This window comes from Colobus angolensis, unplaced genomic scaffold (assembly GCF_000951035.1).
Source record: "Colobus angolensis palliatus isolate OR3802 unplaced genomic scaffold, Cang.pa_1.0 Scaffold11, whole genome shotgun sequence".
Classification (NCBI taxonomy): Eukaryota; Metazoa; Chordata; class Mammalia; order Primates; family Cercopithecidae; genus Colobus; species Colobus angolensis.
In genome coordinates this window covers 1,905,125-1,927,209 of record NW_012112030.1, presented here as the reverse complement: position 1 = coordinate 1,927,209, position 22,085 = coordinate 1,905,125, and the positions used below count along the sequence as shown (strand labels likewise).

At 50.6% G+C, this 22,085-nt stretch overlaps 2 protein-coding genes and 1 long non-coding RNA gene across 4 annotated transcripts in view; 1 reads left to right on the top strand and 2 right to left on the bottom strand.

Moving 5' to 3' along the window:
- The window catches only part of TAPBPL (TAP binding protein-like), a 10,918-nt gene extending 973 nt beyond the window's left edge, over positions 1-9,945 (bottom strand). Inside the window, exons 1-6 of the mRNA XM_011951768.1 lie at positions 9,337-9,945; positions 8,352-8,582; positions 7,933-8,202; positions 3,619-3,957; positions 2,399-2,701; positions 428-511 (exon numbers count right to left, since the gene is read on the bottom strand). Of these exons, the coding sequence (XP_011807158.1) occupies positions 428-511; positions 2,399-2,701; positions 3,619-3,957; positions 7,933-8,202; positions 8,352-8,582; positions 9,337-9,400 (1,291 nt within the window). The 5' untranslated portion in view covers positions 9,401-9,945. The remainder of the gene's footprint in view (positions 1-427; positions 512-2,398; positions 2,702-3,618; positions 3,958-7,932; positions 8,203-8,351; positions 8,583-9,336) is intronic.
- Positions 9,907-16,509, bottom strand: CD27 (CD27 molecule). 2 transcript variants are annotated; one of them, XM_011951783.1, is made up of 6 exons: positions 16,119-16,509; positions 15,795-15,926; positions 11,258-11,437; positions 10,980-11,069; positions 10,596-10,715; positions 9,907-10,355 (listed from the first exon to the last, which is right to left on the bottom strand). In XM_011951783.1, exons 1-6 carry the CDS (start codon positions 16,252-16,254, stop codon positions 10,231-10,233), a joined length of 783 nt encoding a protein of 260 aa, XP_011807173.1. In that variant the 5' UTR covers positions 16,255-16,509; the 3' UTR covers positions 9,907-10,230. The 2 variants fall into 2 exon arrangements, with proteins under 2 accessions (XP_011807173.1, XP_011807165.1); XM_011951775.1 differs by having other exon boundaries at positions 9,907-10,715.
- Positions 13,743-22,085, top strand: part of LOC105518704 — a 16,823-nt gene continuing 8,480 nt past the window's right edge. The window contains exons 1-2 of the long non-coding RNA XR_001002872.1: positions 13,743-14,405; positions 17,628-17,799. This is a non-coding gene — a long non-coding RNA (uncharacterized LOC105518704). The remainder of the gene's footprint in view (positions 14,406-17,627; positions 17,800-22,085) is intronic.

The following is a 22,085-nucleotide window of genomic DNA, read 5'->3' as shown; positions in this document are numbered from 1 at the left end:
TCACTTCTTCCTGTTCTCCGCCTTGGTGCATGAGCCCAGGGTGCACAGTGAAGGAAGGCAGAGGCCTGTGCAGAGCCAGGCCCAGTGACCCGTGAGCTGGTACCACTTTCGTGTCTTTCTAGCTCTGCGACTTGACTTAGAGTCCTTCTGGGAGCACATGACTGCTCTTTCTTTCTACTTTGAGGCAGGAGAGTGGCTACTCAGAGTGCCTTAGAGTCTTGACAGACCTAAGTGAGGTAGCTAGGAGAAAACAAGACGGAACACGACTGGTTTCATTTTCATTTAGGGCAAACTCAAAAGCAGGAGGCTGTGATGGGTGGGTGGCTGGAGCTTGGGGCATCTGGACTTCCACCCTGGTCTGGGTGGGGAGGTGGTTAGAGTGGGTGAGGTGGGCCAGGTCCAGAGCCAAGGGCAACCAGGCTCTTACCTTGGCGTCTCTGAAGCCCCAGGAACAACAGTGCAAGAAGGAAGAGGCTGCTGGCAACAATGACTCCCAAGGCTGTTCTCTGCTCTGTAGGTGAGAGCAACATGGGCGGGGATTATCGTGTGCAGGAATCATGAGCTGAGCCCTCACCTGCAGTGTCCACCCCAGGGAGGAGGAGCTAAGGAGTGTGTGTGTGAGTCCCTGGTTGAGGAGCCTGGAACAAGGCACCCAGCAGCATTTGTACTTATTCATAAGGTTGCTGGATACTCGTGGGTTACTCCACACAGAATTCTCTACCTCTTCTCACCTAAGGACAAGTTTTTAAAAATTGCTTTGCAAGTGAGATTTAGGTTGGTTTATTTGTTAAGAGTTAACTTGCCTGGACACAGTGGCTCATGCCTGTAATCCCGGAAATTTGGGAGGCTGAGATGGGTGGATGGCTTGAGCTCAGGAGTTCAAGACCAGCCTTGGCAACATGGTGAAACAGTGTCTCTACCAAAAATACAAAAAATTAGCTGGGCGTGTTGGTGTGCACCTGTGGTCCCAGCTACTCAGGAGGCTGAGGTGGGAGGATCACGAGCCTGGGAGGCAGAGATTGCAGTGAGTTGAGATCATGCCACTGCACTCCAGCCTGGGCGACAGAGTGAAACCCTATCTCAAAACAAAATAAAACAAAGCAAAACAAAATAAAAACAACCCGTTAACTGGGATTTTGTAAATAGTTGGGGAATGATGTGAGCTGAGGTGAAACCTCAGTTTTGGGGAAGTTCACAGTCTAATGAGTGACCAAATGCCCAGTGCTCCTGGATGTTTCCATTTTGAGTTGCAGGTTCTTTCCTGTCCCTTTCCTGTTTAAAACCTTTCAACAGGCAGGGTGCGGTGGCTCCTGCCTGTAATCCCAGCACTTTGGGAAGCCGAGGCGGACAGATCATTTGAGGTCAGGAGATCGAGATCAGCCTGGCCATCATGGTGAAACCCAATCTCTACTAAAAACACAAAATTAGCCAGGCTTGGTGGTGCGTGCCTGTAATCCCAGCTACTCGGGAGGCTGAGGCAGGAGGATGGCTTGAACCCAGGATGTGGAGGTTGCAGTGAGCTGAGATCGTACCACTGCACTCCAGCCTGGGGAACAGAGCCACATTCTGTATCAAATAAATAAAATTAAATAAATAAATAAATAAATAAATAAATAATAAAACCTTTCAACAGCATGCTATGGCTCTCAGGAATTTCCATCTTGAAGGCCCAGTGAGATCTACAGGGTTGAATTAAGCCCATAAGGGGAATCCAGTTGCCTGTTTTTCACATTCTCTCTTTACCATTGATTGATAGGTGACCTTGGGCAAATTCATTGGCATCAGGAAGTGCCAGTTTACTCACCTGTAAAATGGGAGTCATAATCCATAAAATCATACATTTAAGTGCTTTCTACAGTGCTTGATTCATGTAAATGCTCAATAAATAGAATTACCTCCAAATCTTCAGAGCCACTTTCCCTTTTTCCCATATACCCTAGGCTCTAGCTGTGCTGAGTTACTTGCAATTCTCCAAAGTCTCTTTAGGCTGTTGTATGATTTGGCTTTCATATATGCTGTTGTTTCTATCTTGAGTTTCCCTTCCCTCTAAGCTAGTTAACTTGGCCCAAATGTCATCTTCTCTGTCTCCTTAGTCTTGTCTCTGTTACTGGACTAATCTCCTGGAGGGCATGATCAGGAGTTACTCATCTGTGATCTCCAGCCTTAAGCACATTGCCTGGCACCCTGGAGGCTGGAGTATAATGAAGCCTCAGGGGATGTGTGGTAGAAGCTGTGGCAGCTGCCACCTTGGGAATGACAACCAGGAGCTGGGGCAGGAGCATGAAGCCAGGGCTGTAAACAAAGTGGATGGGCAGCAGAACAAGGCCATGGATGAGCTGGGGCAGGAGAGCCATGAGCCCTAGTGTGGAGGTGGGGAAAAGGAGGACACTCCCAGTACCTGGTGGGACAACCTGGGTGCTGGCCCCAAGGGGCTCCTCCAGAGAGATGTGGGTGACCTGGCAGGTGTAAGTGGCACCTGCAGAGCCAGGTTCTGCGATGAGAGAGGAGGAGATGCTGTAGGTGCCTGCCACGCTTTGCCTGAGGCTGGAAAAGGAGGCACCAGAGACTTGGACTGGGGATCCGCCCAGCTCCTGTCGGGTCCACGTCACTGCCACATCCAGAGGATAATAGCCAGCAATGTCGCAGATGAGGGTGGGCAGCAGAGCTTTGTTTGCCAAGCTCAGTCGTACTTTGGGGGAAGCTGGAGAAAGAATGAGGAATAAGATTACACATGGATCTAACTGGGGACAGCGGAGGAGCCTGAAGCCTTTTCTTCCTGCCAAGATGAGAGTAGACTGTGGAGGCTAAAGTGTCGCTTGGTGGTGTACCAAGGCGAGGGTGTGTGCGGGGCCCACCTGGATGCAGGCCGTAAGTGGGGGCGGGGGGGTTACATTTTCCAGAAAAGTGATAGTTGTAAAGCCAACTAAAGGTTGGCTGGCTTCTTACTGTCATTCTAAGCCAGATATATATATATATTTTTAAGATGGTGTCTTGCTCTGTCACCCAGGCTGGAGTGCAGTGGCATCTCAGCTCACTGCAACCTCTGCCACCTGGGTTCAAGCAATTCTTCTGCCTCAGCCTCCTGAGTAGCTGGGACTACAGGCGCACACCACCACGCCTGGCTATTTTTTGTATTTTTAGTAGAGATGGAGTTTCACCATATTGACCAGGCTGGTGTCAAACTCCTGACCTCGTGATCTGCCTGCCTCGGCCTCCCAAAGTGCTGGGATTATAGGCGTGAGCCACCGCGCCCAGCCTCTATGCCAGAGATTTTAAAGGATAGCAGTGATAATGGTCAGAACCGCTTCCACTGCCCTGCCTTGGTTTGCTGCTGCTGCCGTTCAGGATGTGGTCCAAAAGGACTGGGGTGATGGAGACAGCCGGCCACACCAGGGCAGCAGGATCCTGGACTGGAAATCTCTTGGTGGAATTATCCTGGAGTCCAGCGGGACTCCTTATCTGATGCCATCTGTGCCTCCACAGTGAAGATAGAATGTAAGTGGTGGGACTGAAGCCTGCTTCTCAGGAAAGCACTCTTGCATTTGGGTCCCAGTCTGAAAACGCTCCCAGTGGACATGTTATATCCCCTTCCCTGGGATAACCATGTCCTGGCCTCACCTTGGATGTTGAGCTGGATGATCTGCTGAGTTCGGTACAGAGAGGTGGTGATCTGACAAATGTAGGTCCCCTCGTCCTGTATAGTGAGGCTGGGCAGCGTGAGGGAGGCATCCCTGGCCATGCTCAGCTGCTCAGGCTCCAGGGTAGCACCCTTCCGCACAGCCTGCCCCTGCCCTGTGGTCCAGCTGTACACCAGCTGACCCCTGCCCTTGTGCTGCAGCCGCCACTCCACACTGATGAGGTCCAAGCCTGGTGCCATGGAGAAGCCACAGTCCAAGGAGGCTGAGGACCCCAGCAGGAAGCTCAGGGACTGGGTCCGTGTCGTCACCTGGAACTCCACTGTGAAGAGGAAAAGTGGGGTGATTTGTGGGCTACTTCCTCCTTGAGGTCACCTGATCTCCAAGCTGTGGGCATGTTGTGGGCATACACCTGCCTCTTCTTCCTCACCTGACAGGCCAGATGAGCTTATTTTCCATCACACGGAACCACAAAGAAATGGGGCTCTGGAAAGGCAGCATGGTACGCATGATGGCCATCACCATTTTGGGATCACTTACCCTAGGATAATTTAGTGAAAGCTATGGATCTCTCACCAGGAAAAATACACATGCAAAATTAAGAGTTACCATCAATCTTCAGGTAAGTACTAGTAGAGTAGCAGAAAAAGCTCTGAAACCCTGGTGTTCCACTTACTGGCTCTGTGACCTTTGACAAGTCACTTGGTGTTACCAAGCTCACCTACTTAAGCAAGGATGCTGTGAAGACTAGGAACAAGAGTTTAAAAAGCACGTGGTGGCTGGGCGCAGTGGCTCACGCCTGTAATCCCAGCACTTTGGGAGGCCAAGGTGGGTGGATCACCTGAGGTCAGGAGTTTGAGACCAGCCTGGCCAACATGGTAAAACCCTGTCTCTACTAAAAATACAAAAATTAGCCAGGCATGATGGCAGGTGCCTGTAATTCCAGCTACTCGAGAGGCTGAGGCAGGAGAATTGCTTGAATCTGGGAGGTGGAGGTTGCAGTGAGCCAAGATTGCACCATTGCACTCCAGCCTGGGCGACAAGAGTGAAACTCCATCTCAAAAAAATGAAAAAAAAAAAAAAAAAAGTATGAGGTATTAGGAAGCTGAGGCGGGTGGATCACCTGAGGTCGGGAGTTCGAGAACAGCCTTACCAACACAGAGAAACACCGTATCTACTAATAATACAAAAATTAGCTGGGTGTGGTGGCACATGCCTGTAATCCCAGCTACTTGGGTTGCTCAGGCAGGAGAATCACTTGAACCCAGGAGGTGGAGGTTGCAGTGAGCCAAGATCGAGCCATTGCACTCCTGCCTGGGCAATAAGAGCGAAACTCCATCTCGATTAAAAAGAAAAAAGCATGTGGTAGTAGTATCTGTGCCAAACATGCTTAACCTAAATCCAGTCATGAGGAAAACAATCAGACAAATCTAAATGGTGGGATACTCTACAAGACCACTAGCCTGGACCCTTCAAAAATGTCAATTCTGTGAAAGATTTCTAGATTAAAATAGGGAACAGCACAACTAAATGCACTGCATGATTCTTGTTTGAATTGTGTACTTAGAAAAAGAAAGCAGTAAAAAAAATATTGGGACAAGTGGAGAAATTTGAATTTGGAGACATTTAATTATTTTTTTAAGAGAAGGGTCTCAGGCTGGGCACAGTGGCTCACGCCTGTAATCCCGACACTTTGGAAGGCCGAGGTGGGTGGATCACCTGAGATTAGGAGTTCAAGACCAGCCTGGCCAATATGGCGAAACCCCATCTCTACTAAAAAGACAAAAATTAGCCGGTGTAGTGGCGTGCGTCTGTAATCCTAGCTACTTGGGAGACTGAGGCACAAGAATCGCTTGAACCTGGGATGCGGAGGTTGCAGTGAGCCGAGATCGCACCACTGCACTCCAGCCTGGGAGACAGAATGAGACTCTGTTAAAAAAAAAAAGAGAGAGGGAGAGAGAGAGAGACGGGGTCTTGCTATGTTGCCCAGGCAGGACTCAAAACTCCTGGGCTCAAGCAATCGTCCTGCCTCAGCCTCCTGAGTAGCTGGACTACAGGTGTGCATCACCATGCCCTGAACTTTATAGTTGAGACTACTATTGTATCAATTAAAAAATATCTAAAAGGATGAAGATCCATGGCATACTAGGCAGTGGTGTGGGGAGATAGGGACAGTCTGCCCTGGCAGGGAGGAGTATTTTATCACTGATAATATTCAGAACTGCCAATGTCAGGAGATGGTGAAACTATAAAGCCATCTGACTCGGCCGGGCGCGGTGGCTCAAGCCTGTAATCCCAGCACTTTGGGAGGCCGAGACGGGGGGATCACGAGGTCAGGAGATCGAGACCATCCTGGCTAACACGGTGAAACCCCGTCTCTACTAAAAATACAAAAACTAGCCGGGCGAGGTGGCGGGCGCCTGTAGTCCCAGCTACTCGGGAGGCTAAGGCAGGAGAATGGCGTAAACCCGGGAGGCGGAGCTTGCAGTGAGCTGAGATCCGGCCACTGCACTCCAGTCCGGGAGACAGAGCGAGACTCCGCCTCAAAAAAAAAAAAAGCCATCTGACTTTTAGCCGATTTTATTATTGTTCTGAAATATTTTACACTCTGCACTCCCTTACTGCCTGCACCATGGGTAGACTACTCCCCCACTTTGGTTTGTTTCTGACATGATGGTTTTGTAACTATGAAGGATTATGTCCTTGTCCTTTGCTGTAAACTAATACATGCTATGGATGGGAGCATTTGGGGTTCAAGTGTTGCCTTCTGCGACTTACTCTCAGTTCAGAGGAAAGTACACACATACACATATACACACATGGGGAGTCGGGGGGAGAGAGAATGTGGCAAATTGGTGACAATTGGTGGATCTAAGTGTAGGGTATGTAGGTGTTCATTATATTATTATTTCACCTTTTTTTGTAGGTTTGGAATAAAAAGAGAGAATATCTACCCATGCCAGAAGTATGGTAGACACTGGACAGCTGCGAGGCCCTTTTTTTTCTAATGTGGCAGATTAGATTTAGGTTGGACCACAGAGCGGCTAGAGTGTTCTAGGGTTTTCCAAGGATAGGAGGGTTGCCCCCTAATGTTCTCTGGACTTGGTTGTCTCTTCTTGGAGACACAAAGAAGCGGGGCACAGAGTCTTGAATTAATGGGCTCTGGGGAACCCCGTCATCGTGTTGTCAATTTGTTGTGCCCTCGAGGATGTGCGGAGCTGGAGAGGGCAAGTACTGGGTTTACTAATGAGATAATGAACAAACGATGCATCCCTGAGCTTTACCCCTAAAGCACCAGACCAGGCTAGCCTTTCACTGGGAGAAAACCGGGTTTTGGCTCAATAAGACTACAGTGGACAGCACCCATGAGCAGAATAGCATCATGTGTCTTATTTTCTCATGGCAGCCCAGTGAGATGAGAATGATCTCCATTTTGGAAATAACACACAGGTTGTCTGTGTGCTTGGATCTTCGGGTAGGGGCTTCGAAGCATTCTCTTGTGGACTCAGGGTTTTTTTTTTTTGTTTTTTTTTTTTTTGAGATAGAGTCTCTCTTAGCTGCCCAGGCTGGAATGTAGTGGCACGATCTCGGCTCACTGCAACCACTGTCTCCCAGGTTCAAGTGATTCTCCCATTTCAGTCTCCTAAGTAGCTGGGATTACAGGCACCTGCCATCATGCCTGGCTAATTTTTATATTTTAGTAGAGAGGGGGTTTCACCATGTTGGCCAGGCTGGTCTTGAACTCCTGACCTCAGGTGATCCACCTGCCTTGGCCTCCCAAAGTGCTAGGATTACAGGCGTGAGCCACCGCGCCCATCCTGACTCAGGGGTTTTTAGGAAGAAAGGACCAAGGCCTAGGGATGCCCTGAGGTGACCAATGTGGATGGAGGTGGATTTGTTCCCTTCCTTTTCCTTCTGTCCCCCATATCTTACCACTTTAGAAAAGCAAAACTTTATGTGACTTGCTTTTCATTTTCTTTCTTTTCTTTTTTTTTTTTGAGATGGAGTTTTGCTCTTGTTGCCCAGGCTGAAGTGATGTGGCATGATCTCGGCTCACTGCAACTTTGGCATTCTGGGTTCAAGCAATTCTCCTGCCTCAGCCTCCCTAGTAGCTGGGATTACAGGCACCCGCCACCATGCCCAGCTAATTTTGGTATTAGTAGAGACAAGGCTTCACCATGTTGGCCAGGCTGGTCTTGAACTCCTGACCTTAGGTGATCCACCAGCCTCAGTATCCCAAAGTTCTGGGATTATAGGCGTAAGCCACCACGCCTGGCCTTGCTTTTCATTTTCTTACCTGCAGTTCGCACAGTGCCCTGGGGGCTCAGGGGCAAGTTCAGCATTGGATGCCAGAAAGCATCATTCTTGGCATCTATGGGAGTCTTCATCACCATGGATATGCTAGGTCCTCCTCCAGAGACCTGCACGTTGGCCATGAAGCAAGCTGCTGTCTCCACAGTGGTCTCTCTCGTCTGGAGAAAGTAGTGGGAGATCTCACAGGTCACCTCCTTCCCGCTGCAGTCAGCATGGAGCAAGGCCTCCGCCTGGGGAATCTGGACCAGGTCCACTGGGGAGAAGCGGGGCACACACGGAGGGCAAATTGGAGTGAGAACACCAGGGCCAACGGGAGGCAGTATGTGTGGCTGTAATCGGGACCTGGGCTGTGCTGGTGGAGGGAGCCCGGGAGGGCCAAGGACACAGGTGGTAGGCTTTTACCTGAGGCCTCGAAGATATCAGTTGGGTCATCTTGGGCCAGTGTGCCCCCTTGGAAATCGGTGAAGTCCTCCAGGGAGCCATCGTCCAGCACTGGCACCTGCTTTAGCACGAGGGAGGCCCTTGCCCTGTCCTCACTGCTGGCGAGAGCTCCATGGTGCCCACCGTCCTTCGCCAGGAAGCAGTCTAGGACCACGTCCACTGCCCGCCACTGCGTTTCTGCTGTGTGGGGCTCTGCAGACAAAGGCTGGGGTGAGCACCCCCTTCCCCAGAAAGCTACTCCACACTTGCTTCCTACCCCTACCCCCAAACTGTGGAGTCATCAAAGGGTAAAAGTTGCCCTCCAAGATCCTAGCTGTCTCTGTGTCCCTCTATTCTCCTGTCGTCCCCCAAACCAGCTTTCTGGAGAGCACCTGCTAGTCCAGGCAAATACTTCTTGGTGTGGGTTAAAGTCCTGGATTTGCCTTGCTCAGAGGAGTTTATACTTGCATTTCCAACTGTTGAACGAAAGACTATCTTTTCAGTCAAAGGAATTCTCAGAAAAAAAAAGCAAGTGCCACCGCAGAGAGAGGAGGCTGGGCGGTTGCTGTTGCTGGGGCACTGAGCCTGCCTTGCTTTCTCCCATATCGGGTAGCCTTCCCCTCCTCCGCCTTCAAGGTCGCCTTCCAAGCGATTTCCTCGCCTGGGGAGTCCTCTCCTCTTTTGAAGTGTCAGCTCCCACGCCAGTGCCTTCTCCGTAGGACAGCGGCTGCTGACACAGCCACAGAGGCGGCCCCTCTTGAGCGTTTTCCCTGTGGAGTCCCCACCCTCCCTCCACACACACTATTGGTTCCTTCCTTTGCCAGCCACTAAGCCTTTCCCCTGTTGGGCTTAGAAGGCGATGTGGTCAACCCCGGCCCCTTTTCTCTTCTGGAATCTCGGGGAGGGTGGCACCCTGGGGCTTCAGTAGCTCTTCTCCCAGCCAGCTCTCCCCAACTCCCAGACTCACTGGTTTCTGCTGCTCCAGATAGAGCCAGGCAGAGCAGCAGGCACCAGCCCTCCTCTGTGCCCATGGAGGCTCCTTGCCCACCACCCTTCTCCGCAGTCCTACGCTGCTTGCGAGGCCTGGCGGGAGAAGGGGGCTCTCCAAGCACCCCTGGTCAGCCAGCAGCCTTTGGATTTCTTCTGTTCCCGCTGCTGTCGATTTTTCTTTCACTTTCACTTACAGCAAGGTGGCAGCCCGCGTCTCTGTGTGAAGCCGTCTGCGGCAGCTGCCAGAGCCCTGCTCACTGTTCCCCTTTCTCTCCACCCACCTTACCCAGAAATCCCCAGGTGATTTCAAGACCTGACTTCTGCACTCTTTTGCTCCCCTCCTGTCCCAAGGAAGTGGAGATATAACTGGGAAAAGGGGACTGAAATCAGACACAGGATCCGCAGTAGCCTGGGGACCTTTCTCAGCCCCACCCTCGAGCAGGCCCCAACGTAACCGGCTGAGAAACCTCCTCTGCCAGATCGCGGCCAGGAGGCGGCCAGGAGCCTGGGTTTGGGGACTGGAATTTCAAAGAGGAAGCTGGCGAGCTGCAGGGTGGTCATCTGGCACTTTATTTTGTCCGTCTTGTAGCATATGGGTCTTTCGCAGCACGAAGTGTGTTTTACAACCAGAGCCCCGCCCTCCTGCAGCGCAGGCGCAGCTGGCTGGGCTCCTGCTTCCCACTCTCCACCTCATCGGTGTTTGTCCTCGTCTCTGCCAGTCTCGAAAAGGCACTCTGTCACGTGTACACAGGAAAGGGCCCTGACAACAGGATGGGACTGCAGTGGTGGCTGCCAGGTCTCATTCTCCCTTGGATGGCCGGCGGGGTGGGGTGGAGGCCAGGGCTGTAGTGCAGCTCCCGCAGGTGCTGGCTCACGGGGAGGAAGCAGGCTCCGGTTTTCGGTAATCCTCTTGGATGGGGATGGTGCTGCCTTCCTCCTCCCTGGGGCAGCTGTAAGGACAAGGCTCTGCAGGCTCCATGGGAGTTTCTCCTTTGTCTGCAGAAGGAGATCCGATGAGTCTTGGCCAGCAGTGGGGGCAGGGGGAGATGGGCAGAGGCAGGTGTGCTTGGGGGAGGGGTGTCAGGAGCACGCCAGCTAAGGGGAGAGAAGGGCTAGGACCAAGGCTGGTGAAGTGGAACTGGTGGGTTTCAGTGAGATTCCAGGCATGGGCAGTGGGGCTGAGCTGTTGGGGTGTGGTGCAAGGGCAGGACTGGAGACCTGTATTCTGTCTCTTACTTGATCTATATTTCCTTTGTTGATGGAGGAACAGGGCTCCGGCCAGGGTGAAAACAAGAAACATTCCGGAGAAGATCACAAGGATGCGAATAAAATCTGAGCTGCACAGGGATCTTTGGGCTGTAATAGGAGGGGACACACCGGGGTTAGGGGAGGGTCTAGCCCTTGGCTCCCCCAGCCCAGCCCTCCTGTCACCTTGCCTGTCCCCTTTCCCCCACCTTCTTCTCTTCCACCCCCCACCGTTAGCCGACTCCTCTGCTAAATGGTGGACTCTGCTTTTTCCCCTCCTCTTATCCCTACTCCAAGGAGCTTTCTGTCTGGCTTCCCTCCTGGCCCCTCCTGTGTGCATTCTCTCTAGCAGTGGGGATTACGGAGAAAACTCACGTGGCCAGTGGGTAGAGAGAGTCCGGGCAGGCAGCTGCCTGAAGTCAGCCAGAGTCTGCATGTGCCCTGCTGTTCTGGCCTCCAGCATCTCTGGAAAAACAGAGACAGAATGAGTAGCAGCAGGGAACCCCATAGGGCACATCTAAAGGCCTGAGAGGCGCTGGATGGGACGAGAAGGCAGAAACAGGCTGGCCTTATCTAGGGGTAGGAGTGGGGAGTGCTGGTTGGGGTGTCACCCCTACCCCATGTGATGGCACAGAGAGTTGCCTGGAACTTACCACTGACATAAGGTAAGTGGGTGGGCTGAGGGTGTGGGCCCAGGGCCTGAGACGGCCAAGTGGTCAGCGAAGGGTTTGGAGGAGGATCACACTCAGTACACTCCTTGTCCCTGCACTGCCAGCCATTGCGACAGGCACACACAGCGTTGGCAGTGATGGTGCAGTTGCGAATGAGAAGACCTGGGAGAGGAGGACCAGAGAGCATAGGACACTCAGACCTGTGGAGACCTTCAAGGTCCACTTGCTTCATTCCTCAGCCCCCATCCCAGGCCCACCTCTAGGGACCTGCTTCCCTTTCCATTCCCACCCCTGCAAAGGCCTGCCCTTGGCTCACTGTCCCCCAGTGCCTTTGCCATTATTATTGTTATTAAAGAAGAAAGTTGAACCTTTCAGAAGGAAGATTCGTGGGTTCAGACATAGGAACCATGAAAAGTAGAAAGAGCTTATATAACTTTCTCTTGTACTCCCTGACACTTTTTTTTATTTTTTATTTTTTTATTTTTTTGAGGTGGAGTCTCGCTCTTGTTGCCCAGGCTGGAGTGCAGTGGCGTGACCTCGGCTCACTGCAACCTGCACCTCCCGGGTTCAAGCGATTCTGCTGCCTCAGCGTTCCAAGTAGCTGGGGTTACAGACACCTGTCACCACACCCAGCTAATTTTTTGTATTTTTAGTAGCAACAGGGTTTCACTGTATTGGCCAGGCTGGTCTTAAACTCCTGACCTCAGGTGATGCACCAGCCTCAGCCTCCCAAAGTGCTGGGATTACAGGCGTAAGCCACTGTGCTCAGCCCCAATACTTTAATAACTTTTAATTGAAGTATAATATACATACAGAGAGGCATGCATGATTGTAAAGCTTAAGAATTTGTACAAATTTGGCTCACAGGCATAACCAGCACCAGATCAAGGAATAGAAAATAGCTGGGTGAGGCAGGGAATTGCTTGAACCCGGGAGGTGGAAGTTGCAATGAGCAGAGATTGCACCACTGCACTCCAGCCTGGGCAACAGAATGAAACTCCGTCTCAAAAAAAAAAAAAAAAAAAAAAAAAAAGAAAGAAAGAAAGAAAGAAAGAAAAGAAAAAAATACGAAAGAGAAAATAGCCAGGTGCAGTGGCTCACGCCTGTAATCCCAGCACTTTGGGAGGTCGAGGTGGGTGGATTGCTTGAGCTCAGGAGTTTGAGACCAGCCTGGCCAACATGGTGAAACCCCATCTCTACAAAAAATAGAAACATTAGCTGGGTGTGGTGGCACACACCTGTAGGCCCAGCTACTGGGGAGGCTGAGGTGGGAGGATTGCTTGAGCCCAGGAGGCGGAGGTTGCAGTGAGCTGAGATCATGATACTGCACTCCAGCCTGGGTGACAGAGTGAGATCCTGTCTCAAACACCACCAACGATAAACAAAGTATGTTAGGGATTTCCAGGGACTGGGGATGGGGATGGGGGTAGTTGGAGGGAAAAATGGGGAGTAATTGCTAGGGGGTACAGATTTCTTTGGGGTGATGAAAATGTTATAGAATTAGATAGTGTTGATGGCTGCACAACCTGTGAATACAGTAAAATAAATAAATAATAGATAGTTACTTGATTACAGTTGCTAAGCATTTTTTTTTTTTTTTTTGACGGAGTCTTGCTTTGTCGCCCGGGCTGGAGTGCAGTGGCACGATCTTGGCTCATTGCAACCTCCGCCTCCTGAGTTCAAGTGATTTTCCTGCCTCAGCCTCCCTAGTAGCTGGGATTACAGGTACGAGCCACCACACCTGGCTAATTTTTTGTATTTTTAGTAGAGACGGGGTTTCACTGTGTTAGCTAGGATGGTCTCAATCTCCTCACCTTGTTATCCACCCGCCTTGGCCTCCCAAAGTGCTGGGATTATAGGCGTGAGAATTTGCCTTTAAAATATACATTTTGCTCAAGTGTAGGGGTCTGATGTTGGGTGGTTGGCTGTTAATCAATTATCCCAGGAGTGGGGGTGGTAGGGCACTAGCTGGGCTGGGCTGGGCTTGCTGGCAACTGGGTTGAGAGGAAGGTGATTCAGAGGAAGGCAGTGACACCCAGATGTGGGACAGGCTGCAAGGAAGGCTGGTGGGCCTTAGGGCAGACGCTGTGGGGACTCGGGGAGTCCTAGGAGCCCTGACAGGTGGAAGGGGGGTGCAGAAAGGGAGGATTTCAAAGGGAGGATGTCAAAGGTCATAACCGAACCTAACAATTTCCTTCTACTTATGCCTTTTGTCAGGACTAGGAGAGGGACAAATTCCTTCTTGGCATCCTTATGGCCCTGTGACCTCCTAATGAATGCTGACTCTGAGTTGCTACTAGAATTTGGTTTCCTTGTGGCTTCCTAGGAATTATGAGCCATGTTGGATAAGAACCTGCAAGGGAAGAATGAGGAAGCCTGGGACAGAGCACTGGTGGTAGGGAGGAGTGATGACAAGAGTCTCCACTAAAAGGGAAATGGAAGGGTTAAAGAAGGGGCTGGGAGGGTTAAAAACAATGGGGTGCTGTTGTTTCAGTGGGGAATATCTGGAGACCTGGGAGTTCTATTTAGCAGGTATAACCTGGGCTCAAAATTCCAGGCTGACTTCAGGCATGTCCTTATCTCACAGATGCCAGCACTAAGGCCCAGAGAGGGCCAAACTCATTCAGCCTGTCCATCTTCTCACCCCCAGCTGCAGTCCCCTGGGGTCCTGCTGCAGCCAGGTGCCACTGCGGTACTTTGGGATCTATTGGCTGAGCTCCCAGAGAAGGGTCATGGATTGGGCTCGTCCGGAACAAGTGAAGGGACTGAAGATGGGCTCAGTATGGGGCAAAGACCTTCAGGAAGGGTCTGCAGAGTGAGTAGGGAGGTTTTGACTGGAAAAATTCCAACCCTGCAGGGGCCGCTGCCAAGAGAAAAGCATCTACTACAATTACATTTTTAAGTCAAGTAGACTGAAGAATATGTCTTGTGTATTAAAGAAGTTCCTCTTTGGTTGATTTGCAATGGAAAAGCTTTTATTTTCTTTTTTTTTTTTTTTGGAAACAGGGTCTCACTCTGCTCACTCTGTCGCCCAAGCTGGAGTGCAGTGGTACAGTCACGGCTCACTGCAGCCTCCACTTCCTGGGCTCACATGATCTCACTTCAGCCTTCTGAGTAGCTGGGACTACAGGTTCGCGCCACCACGCTCGGCTAACTTTTTGTATTTTTAGTAGAGACAGGGTTTTGCCATGTTGCCCAGGCTGTTCTTGAACTCCTGGGCTCAAGGGATCGCCTGCCTTGGCCTCCTAAAGTGCTGGGATTACAAGTGTGAGCCGTTGCACCGGCTTTTTTTGTATGTGTGTGACAAAGGGTTTTGCTCTGTTACCCAGGCTGGAGTACAGTGGCTGATCAGCCTGGACCTCCTGGGCTCAAGTGATCTTCCCACCTCGGCCTCCCAAGCAACTGGGACTATAGGGGCACTACCACAAGCAGCCAATTTTTTTAGAGACAAGGTCTTGCTGTGTTGCCCAGCTGGTCTCAAACTCCTGGGCTCAAGTCTCTACAAAAAAATACAAATATCCTTCTGTCTTGGCCTCCCAGGTGCTGGGATTATAGGCACGAGCCACCACATCCAGCCTTGGTTTTTGTTTTGTTTTTACGGGACCAGTCTCTGTAGCTCACACCTGTAATCCTGGCACTTTGAGAGGCTGAGACAAGAAGATTGCTTGAGCCCAGGAGTTCAAGGCTGTGGGGAGCTATGATTGCACCACTGCACTCCAGCCTGGGTGACAGAGCTAGACCTTGTCTCTAAACAAAACAAAACCAAGCAAAACAAAACAAAGTACCAACAGACCCAGTTTTGACACCAAACACATTTTGCAAGTAGGTAGTTTAATAGTTACCGTTACCTAGTTCTAAAAAGTGTCTTGCTAGAGAACATTTGTTCAAAGGGGCCACTTTAAAGCCTGCTATTCTAGTGTATACTGTAGGCTGTAGTTTCTGAAATTGTAGCAAAGGTGGAGAAATAATAACAGCATTCATAAGCACAACTGCAGATATTATACTTCTTAGTTTAAAAAATCTTTTTTTTTTAACTATAAAAAACACAGGCCACATACATACTCATTTTCTCAAATTGGCTTTTGTGCAAAAAAAGTTGTTACCTATTGGGTTATTTTGTTGTTTCCTTAGAAAGATGTATTCCAAATTCCCCATGGCCAACCTACACATGTGCACTCTGGGAACACAGCCAGTTTATTGGTTAGGCGTTACTTGCCTGAAATCTGGGGTCATAGAGCCACTTCTCTCATTTTATTGTCTTTATCCTATCTGTAGACCCATTCTCACCAATCCCTCAAATTCTATTTATCCCTTTCCCTGAAATACTAGATTTCTGCCCACATTAATTCATGCCCCACCTAGGGTGCCCCATTTCCCAGCATTGACTCCACTTGCTGTGAGCCTTGAAGAAGGCTGAAGCTTTGAACCCCTCATCCTGCTTGCACTCTCAAACCCATCACCAGCCTTGCTCCCCCAAATGCTTGTCCAGTGTCCCCACCTATACCCTTGCCCACCTCACCAGAGTTACAGTGCCGACAGCTCTCACAGTGAGGCCGGGTGTGGTGGTCTGGAGAGTAGGAGACCCCTGGTACGCAAGGATCACACTGAGCAGCCTTTCTGTGCTGGTCACAGTCCTTCACAAGGAATGTTCCTGGGAGGAGAGGGGAAGGAATCAAGGCTTGAGAAGGGCTGGTTCTCTGCCCTCTTGAAGGTGGTACCTCCCCACAGCTGCAGGATTTCCCGCCTTGCTTGAGCTCAGTCTCACCCTGTGCCTATTTACTGTATTAACCCCAGTCCTCTCTCTTTCACCACTCACCTGGCCCTTGCCAAGGCCCCCTCTTACCTGGCTCACACATCTGGCAGCACAGTTTTCCCTGAGCCCAGTAGTGCCTCTCTGGGCAGCTCTTGGGGGCTGGAGTAGCTGAGAGCCCCACCAGGGTCCCCAGAAAGCACAGCCACCAGGGATGTGGCCGTGCCATGGTTCCTGCCCAGGGAGCACCTTTCTGTGCCCAGTTGCTGACGCTGGCCTCTGCAGTTAGCACCTCCAAGCTGGGCGCTGCTGTCTCTTCTTTGCACCCCCTGGGCAGTGGCTGCTTTAGGTGACAAGCCAACGTTTGATGGCAGAAGCGCTACTGTGGCTGTTTTTTTTTTTTTTTCTCACAGCAGCAACCTCCACCCCCTTCCCCTTCCGTGTGCTGGGGAGAGTATTAAAGAGCAAACTGTCAGACCTGCTGCTCTTCAAACATGCCTCCTCCAACACACGAGCCTCCCTTGGTTTCCGCCTCTCCTGCTCGTGAAGCATGTAGTCCTCTGACTCCTGCTTCTTTTACAAAATGGTGATGGACACACAGTCTCCCACTCCTCCTATCCATATGCACTTGTGCACAAAGATGCCCACATTATCCCCCTACACCCCGCCTGTCCACAGTTTACAAATGAATTCGCGTGTCTCCTGTCTCCCATACCTGCATCTCTCCTTTCACAGACAACAGCTGAAAGAAGGAACGAGAGCCAGAAGTGAGCACAGGTCCACAAGCTCTTATCTGAAACGTTGGGGGTCAGATAAGTATTGGAATTCAGAATTTTTCAGGTTTATGCAGAAACTAGCACCACGAAACACCCTCGGGGAGTTGGGGTAGCCTCATAATCAAACGCAACATTTCTGCAGCCAAACTATTGAATATTTACATCAACTGGGAGGAAGCTTAAATAGCCTTGTCTCAATTGAGGTCTGGTTTGATGGCCAAACGAGTTGGCTACAGAGTGCTCAGAACTGCAAGCAAGGGGCGTAGAGCTGCCTCTCTCCTGTCACTGTTGCAGATCACCTATGCTCTCCTTTAATCCTCGTGCCAGCCTCTGATGTGGGTGCCACCTCCTGCCCACATGGCCTTCCCTCTCAGGCCCTTGCTCACTCCTCACCTTTGTGCCATCTTCATCCTCCCCTTCCCACCTCTGGCTGTGTCAGTCACTGGTGTCCTGGATCACCTGGGGCATCTTCTCTCCCAGCCTTGGGCACTCGGGATTAAAGGTAGCTTCCTACGGGGGTCATCTCTTTTGTATTTTCCCAGTTCTCCCAGCAAGACTGATTTCGGGCTATCGGAAACAGCTAGACTTTTCCCTTTTGGAGTCGTGGGGGCACACATGGGTCGGCAACCTCCTCCACTCTTTCCTCGGCAGCCGGGAGGTGGAGCGGCTTACTTCCCCAGGAAGTTGTTCCTTCAGGGGCTTTGCCGTTGTTTCCACACCGCTCATAAATGTCACACTGCTGTGGTCACACCTGTCAGATCTGTTCTCTATCTCACTCTGTAGTTTCCTTTCTCTTCATTTTCTCCATTCTCTTGTCTTCTCCCAGCCCACTCTGCAGCTCTTCATGGGGGTCCACTCAAGTCGGAAGCCGCATCTGGGTGTGATTCAGAGAGCTGTTTATGCAAAAACACCCTTTTCACCATCAGGCAGGGCACCTGAATTCCCACCACAGAGAGTGCTGTGGTCCTGAGGACTTTTCTGTCACCCACCATTTCCAGGTTGTGGTAAATGTCTTCACTGCAGGCATGGGGCAGTGGGGTGGCTAGCTGACAGCAGGCCCTGGGAGGATGGACGAGACCCTCAGAAGAATGATGAGGAGCTGGGGACCTTTAGGATGAAACTTGTCAAGCAGGGACTTGGAGTTCGCCGAGCCTAGCAACCTTGACTCGACTGGGAACTGCTCACTCACCTAAGGCCTCTGTCCTCTGGACCAAAGTCCATCGCCTCTCTTCTACATACCACTTCTCCAGGGGGTCAGAGCAGGAGCAGGGTCTGCCTGGCTCTCCTGGAGGGCCTCGGCCAAGAGGAGGAAAGCCAGGTGGCTGGACCTTTTTCTTTCCTGGCAAATAGAATGAGCTCATCTCCAGCACTCTTTGCATCCACTTCTGGTGAACCTTCCCCAACCTAGGCTGGCTCCCTGGACGAGACTTTCCTTTTTTTTTTCTCCCCATCTCGCTCTGTCACTCCAACTCCAGGTTGGAGTGCAATGATGCAATCTAAGCTCACTGCAACTTCCATCTCCCAGGCTCAAGCAATTCTCATGCCTCAGCCTCCCGAGTAACTGGGCCGACAGGTGCACACCACCACGCTCAGCTGATTTTTGTATTTTTAGTAGAGATGGGATTTCGCCATGTTGGTCAGGCTGCCTCAAGTTAATCTGCTCACCTCGGCCTCCCAAAGTGCTGGGATTACAGGGGAGAGCCACGGCACCCAGCTTATTTTTTGTATTTTTAGTAGAGATGGGGTTTTGTCACGTTGGCCAGGCTGGACTGGAACACCTAGCCTCAGGTGATCTGCCCGCCTTGGCCTCCCAAAGTGCTGAGATTACAGGCATGAGCCACCGCACCTGGCCGGGCCCTTCCTTTTGTCTACAGGCCCTGGGATGCAGCCCGCTGACATCTTCCTTGAAATCTCACACAACCACTTTCTCTTTTGGGGTCAACCTCTCCCCCGTGCCTGGCTGGGGCGGGCATAAAAATATATGGTATTTTCTCAACAGTTCCCCGCTTTTCTTTCCTTTCCAGAAACAGGCCCACAGAAGCCCTTCTTGTGAACTCTGAGGACTCTCATGACCTTTTTTTTTTTGGTTCTTTTCTTTTCTTTTTTTTTGAGACAGGGCCTCCCACTGTTGCCCAGGGCTGGAGTGCAGTAGCATGATCTCGGCTCACTACAGCCTTTGCCTTCCAGGTTCAAGCGATTCTTATACATCAGCCTCCCGAGTAGCTGGGATTGCAGGCACCAGCCAGCATGCCCAGCTAATTTTTTGTATTTTAGTAGAGACGGGGTTTTCCCATGTTGGCCAGGCTAGTCTCAAACTCCTGGCCTCAAGAGATCCGCCCTCCTTGGCTTCCCAAAGTGCTGGGATTACAAGCGTGAGCCACTGCGCCCGGGCTCTCCTGACTTTTTTGTTTGTTTTTTTGAGACAGAGTCTCACTCTGTCATCCAGGCTGGAGTGCAGTGGTGCAATCTCGGCTCGCTGCAAGCTCCGCCTCTCAGGTTCACGCCATTCTCCTGCCTCAGGCTCCCAAGTAGCTGGGACTACAGGCGCCCACCACCATTCCCGGTTAAGTTTTCGTATTTTTAGTAGAGACGGGGTTTCACCATGTTAGCCAGGATGGTCTCGATCTCCTGACCTTGTGATCCGCCCACCTTGGCCTCCCAAAGTGCTGGGATTTCAGGCGTGAGCCACTGCACCTGGCCCTCTCATGACTCTTGAGGGGGCCTCACCAACCCTCCACCTGGCCCAGTGACTGTAGCCTAGATGTCTGCCAGGGGCACCCTGCTCCTTGAAATCTAGATAAGTTGCTCCTTGCTCCCCACTCAGGGCAAGTCCTCTGCAGGCTGTCCACCTGCACAAGTTCCAGTAGGTTGGGTGTTCTTGTGGCCACCTCTGGCTCTGATTTCTCTTTCAGCTGAAGTCTTGTTCTTGCCTCCGTGTCTCCTGTCTGTTGCCTTACCTGTACCCTGCCTCAAGCCCAAAGTGTCGGACACAAGACTTGCTTAAAGTTTCCTCTAAACCAGCTCTAAACAGAAGGCTATTACATGTGGCAGACCTTTTCTTTTTTCTCCAATTTTTATGAATTCATAACCTGTTAAAGTGCTCAGCAGGACCAGTCTCTGCAAGACCTTTGCTTAGGAGGAAGTTCTGTTGTGGGACAAAGATGTCCGCAGTCACTGTTCCTGACTTAGGGCTCCTGAGTCTCATCACCTGAAGCTCTGAGTTTGTCTGGCCTTCTTTGTCGCTTGCTCCCCATTCCTTCCTCCCCAGTTCCCACTTTCTTTGATGACCACCACTGGCACCGCTGCCCCCACCACCTTAAAGCCTCCTTCCCAACAAGGCTTTGAGAGGCCTGCGCAGGACAGTGAGTTAAGCTCATTAATGAGGTTCTGGGTCCTTGTAACTCCGTAATTTTCATTTCTGCACCTCCCCACTCTGGGTGACATGGGGGACTGACCAACTCTGTGTATTTCCAGCCTCTGCCCACTCCTCAGAAGCCCAGCACAGCTCCCAGTGTCTCCTAGCACATAAGGCACTGGCTCAATATTGGATGGTCCAGCTCAGCTTTGTGCCGTAGCGGCTCTGTCCACAATGATAAAATGGAAATGTCAGAGGGCTCAAGGCCCTTTAGACCTCCTCATTCATTTGACGAGCGTTTTCCGCACATCCATTTTGTGTTAGGAACAAGCTAAGTAATGGGGCACAAAGATGAAAAACAGACACATAGGTGGTTTCTGCCCTGATGGAGTTGATACACCAGTGTGAGAGTCAGACATTGATCATATGATCTCAAAGACAAATGTAAAATTGGCCAGGTGAGGTGGCTCACACCTGTAATCCCAGTCACATTGGGAAGCCAAGGCAGAAGGATTGCTTGAGCCCAGGAGTTTAAGACCAGCCTGGGCAACAGAGTGACACCCTGCCTCTACACATAATAAAAATAAATTAACTGGGTGTGGTGGCACGAGCCTGCGGTCCCAGCTACTCGGGAGGCTGAGATGGGAGGATCACTTGAGCCCAGGTGGTCGAGGCTGTATTGAGCCATGATCATGCCACTGCACTCAAGCCTGGGTGACAGAGCAAGACCTCATCTCACAAAACCCCCCAAACAAAACAAAATTAAAATTTGTTAGTAATGGTCATTATTGCTCTGAAGGAGAGAGTTGGGGTGCAATGTAGGTGTCTATACCCCTAATAGGGGGATTTAAGGGGTCGAGAGTGCCTCATCCAGGAAGCAAAATTTAACAGAGATGTGGGATCTGGCAGCTTGCTAACTACGTGATAATTGTTACTTTCCTTGGTTTCTGTGACACCATTCTATTTTCCTTGCTTTGACCACTTGTTTTTTAAGTGCCATTTTTAATGTTTTTAATATACAGATTATATATAATAGGGATACTCTGTTCCTTGAAAGCCTGGTAGAATTTGATTTGTTTGTGTGTAGGTGTTTCACTGTTGTCTTTTTTTTTTTTTTTTGGCAGTCTCTCTCTGTCGCCCAGGCTGGAGTGCAGTGGTGTGATCTTGGCTCACTGCACCCTCCTCCTCTGAGGTCAAGTGATTCTCCTGCCTCAGCCTCCTGAGTAGCTGGGATTGCAGGTGTGCACCACCACACCTGGATAATTTTTGTATTGTTAGTACCGATGGGGTTTCGCCATGTTGGTCAGGCTGGTTTCGAACTCTTGACCTCAAGTGATCCACCCACCTTGGCCTTCCAAAGTGCTGGGATTACAGGAGTGAGCCACTGCACCCGGCGTACTTTGCCATTCTTCATATAATTTATTGGATGCTTGATTAGTTAATTTAGAAATTTCTTCTTTTCTAATATATGCATTTAAGACTATAAACTTCCCTTGAAGATCTACTTTAGCTACATCTCATAAGCTTTGCTATATTGTTTTCTTATTATTGTTGATTTACTTTTCCTGTTATTCTTTATTTTTACCTGTATTTATTTCATTTATAAATGCATTAAAATTTTTCCATATCTGTGGGGCTTAACTTTTCCTTGTTTATTATTTTAATTTTAAATTTATTGTGGCCAGAGCACTCAGTCTGTCTGTCTGTGTAGCATGGCAGGCAGAACGTTGGCCTCCTGAGGACATCTGCGCCCCTGGAACTGCATGTTAAGTTACATGGCAAGAGATCGTGCCACTGCACTCCAGCCTGGGCGACAGAGCTAGACTCCGTCTCCAAAAAAAAAAAAAAAAAAAAAAGTTACATGGCAAAGGGGAGTTAAGGCTGCAGATGAATCCAGGTTGGCCTTGAGATGGGTGATTATGCTGCATT

What these genes read in the sequence shown, in the direction of transcription:
- CD27 (XM_011951775.1), bottom strand. Translation starts at nt 16,254, where the DNA reads ATGGCACGGCCACATCCCTGGTGGCTGTGCTTTCTGGGGACCCTGGTG. An exon ending in CTGTCGGCACTGTAACTCTG is followed by an intron (nt 11,438 to 15,794) that starts GTGAGGTGGGCA and finishes CTCCTCTCCCAG; the next exon opens with GTCTTCTCATTCGCAACTGC. An exon ending in TCTCTCTACCCACTGGCCAC is followed by an intron (nt 10,716 to 10,979) that starts GTGAGTTTTCTC and finishes CTCCTATTACAG; the next exon opens with CCCAAAGATCCCTGTGCAGC.